Consider the following 11,291-nt stretch of genomic DNA (forward strand, 5'->3'; position numbering starts at 1 on the left):
TTATGTCTTTTATTCACCACGTGACATTTCGGGACACACTGCCTTTCCACAGACAGCTGTTGTCTTGAGAGAGTGACTTGTGAATAACAACACAACCATGATTAGATTCCTCTTGTAACAATTTATTTTCTAAGTAAATCTTATGATGGTCTACAAAACATCACTGTTGCAACATCAGTTTACCTCTTAAAAACCACAGTTATTGTAAATGAGTATCAAGGCATTTAGTTGGTTTCTTGTGGTCATGTTCTTTCCAACGTATCTGGTTCAGTGAAGATTTGGATAATGTTTATAAATGAATGAAAAAGCCAGTAGAATATCACACATTGTTAAAAAGAGACTACACAGGTTGAGTACATGTCAATAGTATTTTAAAAAAAAAGCACATGGAGTGACAGAGGGGTTTCCCCATATGTCTAGGGAGAAGAAAAAAAGTAACATTACAGTAGACCCTGACTGTCAATGAAATCCGCAATGCAAGTGAAAACCGCTGCAGAAAAATACATATTTTTTTCCGAAACCTGTCATCTAATATAAAAGTATACAATTGTTGCCTAATCCAGACAGCTGGACAGTCCAAACACAGACTCAAGTAGTCTTAGATCTGTTCAATCCATTTTTAAGCATGGCATTGACGAGAGTATAAAACATTCACACACAAAAACTGCATTAGTATCATTAATGTAGTATGCATTTAAAAATTTAAGGCGATGTCTATATTTGATTTATTTCTTAAATAAACCAAAATTGCTTGTTCAATTCAACCAGTGGCATCACTGAGTGACAAGATGGAGGATGTATTAAGCTCAAGGTCAGCCTAGTTAGCAAGGCAGACATGGGGGGTCCAGTCAGGATGGTCAGTGGGACAAAGTGACCCTGGGAATACTCAGAAATGTAGGCCCTTCTGTGCTGTTGATGGTTTTGCTTCCTACCAAAGATCACTCTAGAATCTTTGCTTCCTACTCCTGCATTCAACAATATTTCTCAAAGTTCCCAAATAGAACCAGGTTCTGTGTTCAGAACAAGTGCTGGGGTTCTAGACTCATCATACATTATCCAAAAAAACAAACAAACAACAAAAAAAAGACAAGAAATCCATCATCTGGGCCCAAAGGTGATGGATATTCAGGAGCACCATCATATTCAGTTGCAACTTTAGTATAGTGTGCTATTACAGAACTTTCTTTATGTAACATAGGGCCAAACTGTAACCTTTCCATTTTACATTAAATGTCTTACAAAAGACAGCATGTTGACCTTGTGAATGCTAAGTCCCTTTTACTTCGCTAGGTCCTTTGGCCTGATTTGGTGTCTCCGTCCCTGTCCCCTGAGCCTTACTCAGCAGGGAATGCGTTGCTGCTTCTTTCTAATAACCACTCCTCGGTTTTGTTGGTTGGCTTGGTTTACGTCCCCTCCCCTCCCTTTCCCAGCATCCTCTCACCCTCTATAATAAGAGGCAGGCACTCTTTTTGCTGCGCTTCTTGGCTTGCAGCGCCGCCCTAGTGGCCAATTCAAACACCTCCCTGACGCCATCCTTCGTCTTGGCTGAGCACTCCAGGTAGCCAAAGGCATTGATGCGAACGGCCATGTCCCTGGCCTCTTCTTGTTTAACAGGTTCCTGTAAATGAAGAGGAGAAGCAACAGGTTCTGTAAATACCTACATGGCACACATGGACCCAAATCATCTGCCTTTAAACTCACAGAAGAGAGGGGAGTTGTTGGCTGTTCAATTTGAATATCAACAACCTTTCACAGACGGAGTTAAACTGTGGAATGTGAAGCAATATTGTCTACCTTTTTGCCGTGGACATGATGCATACTCCAGTGGCTTAAAGGAACACTTCATCATTTTGTTCCTATTAAACTACGTTATTCCCTTCACTAACAGTGCAGTCAGACGCTTGCGTCCGCCAACGTATGCCTCATTTTGTCACATTTCCATAAACGCGAACTGATTGGTTTGTCAGTGTTCGAAAATTTGCATACACGGAATTTCATTGGCTGGCGCTTGCGCGATCCGTCAAAAGTTGAACATTTCTCAACTTTTTAGCGGAGGCAACGTATCCCAGGCAACGCATCGGACCCACAATTCAGTGCGGCATGAAATGAAGTCCAGCCAATGTAAAGTGAATGGGAAAACAACGGACGAACGTTGGCGGACGCAAGCGTCTGACTGCACCGTAAGACGAGATGATACATACCTCTCGCGTTTCAATGCGTGCAGTGAAAGGTTCTGGCGCACAGTGCTACTTTGATAGCACTTAGCTAGCCCAGTTCATTCACTCGGATCCAAACAGAGATGAAGTTAGAAGCGACAAAACACCTCCACGTTTTTGTTAACATCTTGCATGAAGTATATGAGACTTGATTGATTCACAGACTAAACACTAATTTACATTTACTTTTCTAAAATAACCTCATTACGAGAATTAATACTTCATAAGGTTGTGTATTCATGATATCCTGTGTCAGCGGACAGCTTCCGTAGCTAGTAAATCGTGTATCTGTTGTAATATACCATTTCACCGCTAGATGGGACAATTTCCCCAAAAAAATTAACCCAAGAAATCCACAGTGTTGCTTTAAAAGTGGAAAGTGGGCTACAATCAGAATGATTGAAATGAGGGATGAATTAAACAAAAGTTTCCTATGAGTGCAAGGACGATAGACAGACACTTGACACGTTAATATGATGTTTTTTTTATTTCGAATTAATTATTCTGAATTAAAATATTCTCCTTCGAGTTTACATGGATATAGTAATTCCGAATTGACGTTTACATGGAATTTACGTTAATTCGGCTTTATTTTAATCCGCTCCAACGTCTGGGGGTTGGGAAGAGTTCCGATTCGACAGGCGGCGCATGAACGTAGCCTAATTAAGGTCTACCAGAAGAAAACAAACTACCGCTACCGGCTTTTTTGTCATCTCTGGTTAACATTACATGACATTGGTCTTTTTCAACGCGGAATTAAGTTGTATTCAGAATTAAGTTATTTTTATTCAGAATTAAAGCTCTCATGTAAATGCAGCAACTGTTTGGAGAAAACATAGAACATAACCTCCGTAGTAACCCGAGATACGCAATTCACAATGACGGAAATGAGTTGTTGATAGATAGATAGATACTTTATTGATCCCCAAGGGGAAATTCAAGGTCCCAGCAGTTTAAGTCACCACACACACAATAGACACAATAGACATGTTGTGGGAACTTTGCATAGCTTAAACCGTGTTTCTTTCGTCCTCCATGCGGTTTCATTTTAAAAACAAAATGCACATTCAACTTCTGCTTAAAGAACTCCTGAATGGTTTTGTTCAGAGCTGAAAATGCAGCTGTATTTGACAGAAGACAGATGTAGTTTGCTAGTGACAAAATATTAGCTTCTAGTGTTTTACAATGTCTTTCTAAAACGGATAATTCCAGTCCTTGAATATGATTGGCTGAATCGCGTTCGATGCCGTCGTAAAATCCAACATAAAACACACACCTTGACCGCATTTTGTTCTATAGTAATGCGCTACCACAACAAAGACCCTTCACTATCAACCCTCTCTGACCACAACTTGCACAAACATTAGAGTGGCTGCGTCTCGATATTGCATGGCAACCATTTATATGGAGGAAATATACTGTATTTCTTGGCGGATGAATCTATGAATACATCATTAAACTTTTCGTTGCTGTGCCTTTGTTTCATGAAATCTTGCTAGATCGATTTAGTAACCGTTTTAGAAAAGCAATTCAGTGTAAAGCACGGCCTCTCAGGGCTTATTGCTTAATTGTAAATTACTGCTGACTGCAGTATAGCTTAGTACAAATAACAATGTCTTCCAATATAACCTGTAACATAATCTAGTATGACACTGAAACAATCTATTTGCTATTTATTACTTCAAAGACAATAAAATGAAACACTGATGAGCTCTCCTGGATAAATCCATTTGGCAAACGACATAGCCTACTCAAGCGCTATTCAATTTGTTTGTAATAGGGGCCACTTCATGAAAAGTATCACAACTCAGGGGCCGGAGCTTGAAATATGAGTAATCACATACTAATGTAGATACAATGAACTACAACAGTACCAATATGGGTGTTCAAATGTTGCAAATTGTAAATGCATAATATCGTTTGTTGGTGCTTATTTTGTTGTATTTGTGTTTTGGGAATATTTCTGCCACAGGCCCAGACTACCACAGTGGTTAAGACAACATTGGGAAGGTGACACTGGCTCAATTTCCAATGGGTACAAACAGGTATCTCGATCTTCTATAGCAAGTTTAGCAGCGAAATACAGCTTCTGTCATCTGTTATCAGGGATTTTCGAAATCCCGGAAGTACTTTTTCAACCGTGTGTGCCTAATATAACACAACCGAATTTGAATTTCACTGCGAAACTTGCTATAGAAGATCGTTGAAGACCAGTAACCACTCGGTGAGCTGCACAGTTTTAAAAACGAACGTTTAGGGGTGTTTTAAGGACAGAATAGACCATGCACAAAGCGAGCAATGTTAAAGCCATACAGAGCTCCATTCTAAAGCTGCCAAATTCCACAAACAGGCTCAATCGTCGAATTTTCAGTGTCTAACACTCGTTTTCATGCTAGGCTATACAGAAAACGGGCTTAAAGTGTAAAATACCGAACTATTCCTTTAAGCCGCAGGACAGTGTTTAATGCAAGTTAAAAGAAACAAAACCATAATAATATCATATTAACTACCCTCGTATATTCACCTCATAGCTGAAGAAGTGTTGCAAAATCAACTAGAAAAGCACTCCGAGAACAGACCTCCACCAAGCGAAAACATACAAATTTGAAAGCGAAAAACGCTTCCTGGATCCAGGCGGTATTGCAGATCACTCCCAAAACTAAGTCGTTTCTTGGGTCATTTCAAATCTTCCCTGAAAATGTTATCGAAATCCATCCATAACTTTTTGAGTTATCTTGCGAATAAACAAACAAACAAACAAACAAAAAAACAGACAGACAGACAAACCAACCTACCCCGATGAAAACATAACCTTCCTTGGCGGAAGGCAATAATTAATAAACCGTGGCTAATAGTCGGGAAATTACTGTAATGACTTCACTAGTGTGGTTCTCATTACGTTTTGCTAGGGCATACCTGTTTCATCTTTGCTAGTTCCCGGCGTGTGTGCTCGTCGTTGCGCAGATCTTTCTTGTTGCCCACCAGAATGATGGGGACGTTCGGACAGAAGTGTTTGACCTCCGGAGTCCACTTCTCTGGAATGTTCTCTGTGAACAATTAAAGAGACATTACAGAGTTTTAGTATAACACTAGTGAGCTATATACCTAAAAACCTTGCAAAGTCTTCCAATAGTCCAGTTTTATTGGTGATACTGTTACCAATATCGTACTGTGAAAGCTTTTCTTAATTTTCTACATGCACCCTAGACGAAAGGTGGGAATGACAGGTATGTTTATTGGACTTTCAGTTGACCACATACCAAAAATATTTTATAATACTTTACATTTTAATACAAATATATTGAAGATGCAATGGACTTATTATGCATATATTTATCATCTTTTTTCAATAAGGTGCAGTGTCTGAGAGTGGCACAGAGATGTCATACCCAAACTGTCTGGGCTATCTATGGAGAAGCACATGAGTATGACGTCTGTGTCAGGGTAAGACAGGGGCCGCAGTCTGTCGTAGTCCTCCTGGCCTGCTGTATCCCACAGAGCCAGCTCCACCTGCCATCGACATGACAGGGCATTCAATACACTTCCGATTTACAGTGCCTATAGAAAGTTATCATACCCTTTTGAAATAGTTACTTTTTTTGTCTTGCAGCCTGAAATCAAAACCCATTTAAAAAAAAAATCTTTTCCAGTTTTATTTACAAATGTAGCTGTACAACATCAAAATAATGAAAAAAAAAGTCAACAGTTCTGAAAAATAATAAAAAATTAAAAACTAGAATAACAGGGTTGGAAAAGTCATCATACCCCTGACTTAATACTTTGTAAAGCTTCCTTTTGCTTTCATTACAGCCATCAATATGTTTGGATATGTCTCTATTATAGCTTTGCACACCTAGATAGGGGAATATTTGCCCAATTTTCCGTGCAGAAATTTTCAAATTTAGTCAAATTCTGTAGGGAATGGCGATGGACTGCTCTCTTCAAGTCAATCCACATATTTTCTATAGTATTTAAGTCAGGGCTCTGACTTTGCCACTCAAGGATATTCACCATCCTATCCTTAAGCCACTGCTTTGTTCTTTTGGCAGTATGTTTAGGATTTTTGTCGTGTTGGAAGGCGAATGACCTCCCCATCCTCAGCTGTTTAGGAGAGGGACGCAGGTTTTCCTCAAGAATTTTGGTGAACTTGGCAGTAGGGCTATTATCCTTAACATTTTCCCTCATGTATTTGAGTTTTCTCCTTATTATCTTAAGAAATCCCTCAAACCGTTGCACAAATGTCCAGCAGCCTAAAGGAAAACCCATATTATTCTCTGAGTCAATGCTGATAAATGTAGTTAATTAACCACTTTTAACAATTGAAAATGAATAAATCTTCTGCTAATATTACTCTTCAATCAAATAGGCCTATCAGAAGTTATGTCGTTTATTTAGGCCTAGTGGTAACATAGCTAGCTCAAGTCGTCCTAACTGATAGCCTACCATTATGAGCTTTGGTTTGGTTCACCAGGCAACATGTAACAAAGATGTTTTGGTGCACAAATGGTCTGGCTCTTTGGATGACAGCCAGAGGATAATATCTAACTAGCTAGCTAGTATAGTTCAATTCATGTCTCAGGATTTACTTGATGAATGGATAAATGTCACCGAAAAATATCACGGTAAGATTATAGATCATTAAGCTTTAGGCTATTGTGTTGGGTGGATTGCTTTCTAATTGCATAACTTATTAGCAAGCTAGTTAGTTGCATATGTTGAACGTACCTGTTGAGTTATTTATCGCTAACATTAGCTACTGATAGGTACATTAGATGTACAGTATAACATCGTGAAATTAACGTCACTGTTCTAAGGTGCGCCGTGTTTGGCTGCGTCACCCGTCAAACTGGTCAAAGTTTATTATCAGATTTGTCGTGTTATTCGCTATACCATTTTATAGACAATATGTGCTCACATCTTTATTATTTTGGACAGTCAGTCCCGCATTTCACCCTCAGAAAAGCATGCACATATTAGCAAAACGAACAATCTCCGTGGGAACTGGAATTTGTCGTGCCAGAAAATCCCTTTCAATGCAAATGAAAATCTAAATAACTTAACGAATTTCCTTACCTAAGGATACCATTTAAGACATTTTGTGCAACACCCTTAAATAAATTCCTCACATAAGCCTTATGGTTGATACTTAAGGGACACAACTTAGGTGCTGTGTGCAACCCCGCTCTGTGTCAGAAAGAGGAGGGGCGGGCGCGGGGAGCAGCGCATAGAGCTCCGGCCAGCGGCTTGCCTGGAGCAATCAAAGCGCAAATTTGAACTATATCGGTATATACGATATGGTCTAATTCCATATCTCATTTTTAAAAATATCGATATATCTAAAATATCGATATATCGCCCAGCCCTACTTGGCAGCATCCATTTTCCCTTCTATCCTGACCAATTGCCCAGTCCCCGCTGAAGAGAAACATCCCCAAAACATAATGTTGCCCCCACCATGCTTCAAAGTAGGTATGGTGTGTTTTGGGTGTGTTTGGGTGTGTATACTGTGTTTGGTTAGCGCCTGGAGCTCAGTCCAAAAACTTCAATCTTATTCTCCAAAAAGTTCGATCTTAGTCTCATCTGACCATATAAGCTTTTTCCACATGGTAGCAGAATATTCCAGATGTGTTTTTGCACTGAACTCCAAGCGCAATGTTTGGCGAAAACCAACACAGTACACCACCCAAAACACACCATACCTAGTGTGAAGCATGGTGGGGGCAACATTATGTTTTGGGGATGTTTCTCTTCAGCGGGGACTGGGCAATTGGTCAGGATAGAAGGGAAAATGGATGCTGCCAAGTACACCAAAATTCTTTTCATTTTTTATTAATTTTCAGAACTGTTGACTTTTTTTTCATTATTTTGATGTTGTACAGCTAAATTTATTAATAAAACTGGAAAAGATTTTTTTTTAAATGGGTTTTGATTTCAGGCTGTAAGACAAAAAAAGTAACTATTTCAAAAGGGTATGATGACTTTCTATAGGCACTGTATCATAACAACAAAAACAACAGGAAGCTCAATTTGGCCTCAATTGTGTTATTAATAACTGATAACGAATGCTGCTAAACTGTACTTGATAGTTGTCATGTTGTACATCTGTATGAATGCATTTGAGCATCTCTCACAATAGTTAACAGCTTTCTAAGGTCATGAAACATAAAAGTGACATTACATTAACATTTGAAGATTAACCAATTTTTCAGTGTCAATGTGTCAGATTGCATCTACTCCTTTTCACCTAAAGGGGAGGGATCAGGCTATGCTCACCTGTTTCCCATCAACTTCGATGTCAGCAACATAGTTTTCAAATACAGTAGGGACATACACTTCAGGAAACTGGTCTTTGCTGAAAACTATAAGCAAACAAGTCTTCCCACATGCACCATCTCCAACAATGACTAACTTCTTCCGGATGGCCGCCATCTACAAAAAAGATAAATGATAAACAGATATATTTCATAACAGACATAATTCAAATGACCTAACATTAAAGCAACACAATGTAGTTTTACCTTAACATAAAATAACAGCTTCATCGAAAATAGTGTCCCTATCTGTGTCCCTACAGTGTCCCTATCTGCTATTGCAGCCTTGCAGTTTGTCTAGGAAGCGATCGCTCCTTGTCCTTGTGGGCACCCCTGGCTTATTGGAAATGCTATCTGTAGGCCTATATGCTTAGAATGTTACAAGGCTACATAGGCCTTAACGAGCTTTTAACAAAGGTAGGCTGATATTGATTTATGAGCATATCTATGGCTATTTGTCAATAAAATAACAAAAACTTTTAAAAAAAAGTTGTTTAGATTAGTCGAATAATCGAAAAATTAGTCGATAGATTAATCGTTAGAAAATCAGTCGTTAGTGGCAGGCTGGCAGCACTACTACACTGCTTTACAATGCGGAAAATGCTGATGTGCACCTGGTATATTGTAGCGCTGTTGTCAAGGGTAGGAGCATGGCATTTTCATCAATTCTGACTGAAGAAGTGATCTTTCATCTAGGCCTAACAATGACTTGGAGGAGTATAACTTCATTTCAGTTACTATGATCATTAACTTTATTTCTTACTTAGGCTACTTCTTAAACCCTTACTTAGACATGGAGATCAAACTAGTGTTCAAGTGCCATATCATACTGTTCATTCCTTCGGTCACATCACAATGGCATATACATGTATCATTCATTAAGCAGACATACATCCAGAGCAACTTACAGCGTGGTCTATGTTTTATAGTATGTGTATTCCTTGGGTATGAATCTCATCGTGTTGTTTGGGGCCTTGTTATGATGAGCTAACGCTACAGGATTCCATCTAGTTTGCCACATTTGATCAGTGATACTGTTCTAGGAGACAGTATTTCACTGATAAAAACCTTTACTGTCTATGATAAAAACATACTTTAGATAATGGATCCAAACAGCAAGCGTTCTCGATATGACTTAAGTTAATTTCAGAAATGATTCGCAGGAAGACAGTACATTGAAGATTTTGCGCAACATACAGTTGCAGCGCAACCTACAGAACGTCATTTGCCATCGTTGCGAACACGTAGGGTAACTTAGCTATCTTAAATGACTAAATTAGCCAGTTAAGGAAATGTAATTAAGTTTTGTGACACTAACTATTTCAGCGCATCGGTCTAACCACAATACTGACAACAGCCGTGCCGACCTCGTCCAAGAATGTAACGTTACTTTTTTTGAGGGGGGTTAAAATGTTGGCTAACGTTAGCTAGCTCACACTAACTTATATATCGATACACAATGTACCATCTTCTTTGCTTTCGCTAGTCATGGGCAGATATTTAGATAATAAGTCGCTGGCATTTTCTTCCTCTACTTGCTGGAAGCAAATTGGTTCACGGGTTAACTACAGGTTAACTACCGTTCTGTTATCGTTACTTGTGTTATCCGCTTGGTAGCAATAATAACACTATGCTAGCTGGTCAACTGTTAACTCATGAAACTTTTCTGCCCGGCCACAATCGACAGTTCGCATAATAGTACCAACAAACTAGCTAGCTGCTAACAAAATCAGTTACTAACGTATACGTTTAAGAGTGCCAGTAACTTCTTAAACGCCTTTACCGCGTTTTGGGAACACACTTGTATTAACTAGCTTACCGCAGAGTTATCTGGCTTGAAATTTCAGTTAGCCTATCTCAGATGTTGCTAACTAGCTGAGCCACTGTTTTTAAGTTGAAAACTAGAATTACAAGACCACGCATGTTTGACTGACATCCTAGTTACGTGACATTTTACTATAAAACCATACTTGTGAAACTCTACTCATGTTCGAAAAACGTTAGTTAGTTATTTGATATAGAAGTCAAAACAAAACCTGGATGTATACCTTTTCAGTTCAGACGTCCTCGTTTTCCTCTTCTTTTCCTGTTCGACCCCAAGACCGCGCCCATTCGCCTGCAACCGTGTTTGTGCCCGCCCACTTCTATAGCGTTTAACCAATTGGTGTCTTGTATTATGAGTGTGACAGCAGACTCAACCAATAATCTATGCAAAATACTTCACCAGCTGAGAGATTTTTTGTTTGCTTGTTGCTCTCTTCAAGAGCACACCCTCTCCCCGTGTCGAACGTAGCAGTTCATATTCACCTTAAAAAATATTTGCTGTATTTTATCCCCTTCATGATGAACGCATAGTTCCTTGGGGTGAGCTTTAGAATTGACAGAACGTATACACTTGCTAGATCCATCCTAAAAACGACATCCGGAGGCCTATTTGTTATTTGCAGAAGTAACTTTACATTACTGGAATATTTCTATAAAATGCTAACAATGTTCCTTTTGCATGTTATGCACATTAAATTCACCAAACATGCATATTCTGCTAAACAAATATGCCTGTGGCACTTGAACCTCATGCTGCATCACTAAAAACATATCAGATGTGCTCACTAACTGGAAAACATCTCCTGGTGGCAGGCAAGTATCTGTAAAAGCGCAAAGTACATAAAACAAAGTATTATTTTTTCCCCTTAAGACATCCGATATCGTAACCTGACTTTCGCCAGATCCTGTAGTTCGCTGTCTGCTTCACACAAGGATCTGG

At 39.1% G+C, this 11,291-nt stretch overlaps 1 protein-coding gene across 1 annotated transcript; it reads right to left on the minus strand.

The window, feature by feature from the left end:
• Window positions 1–101: 101 nt before the first annotated feature.
• On the minus strand, window positions 102–10,673 carry LOC134087330 (rho-related GTP-binding protein RhoA-C-like). Its single transcript, XM_062540766.1, has 5 exons — window positions 10,576–10,673; window positions 8,490–8,645; window positions 5,606–5,726; window positions 5,133–5,263; window positions 102–1,618 (listed from the first exon to the last, which is right to left on the minus strand). Exons 2-5 carry the CDS (start codon window positions 8,643–8,645, stop codon window positions 1,445–1,447), a joined length of 582 nt encoding a protein of 193 aa, XP_062396750.1. The 5' UTR covers window positions 10,576–10,673; the 3' UTR covers window positions 102–1,444.
• Between the last annotated feature and the right edge of the window lie 618 nt (window positions 10,674–11,291).

Source organism: Sardina pilchardus, chromosome 7 (assembly GCF_963854185.1).
Source record: "Sardina pilchardus chromosome 7, fSarPil1.1, whole genome shotgun sequence".
In the NCBI taxonomy this organism is placed as follows: Eukaryota; Metazoa; Chordata; class Actinopteri; order Clupeiformes; family Clupeidae; genus Sardina; species Sardina pilchardus.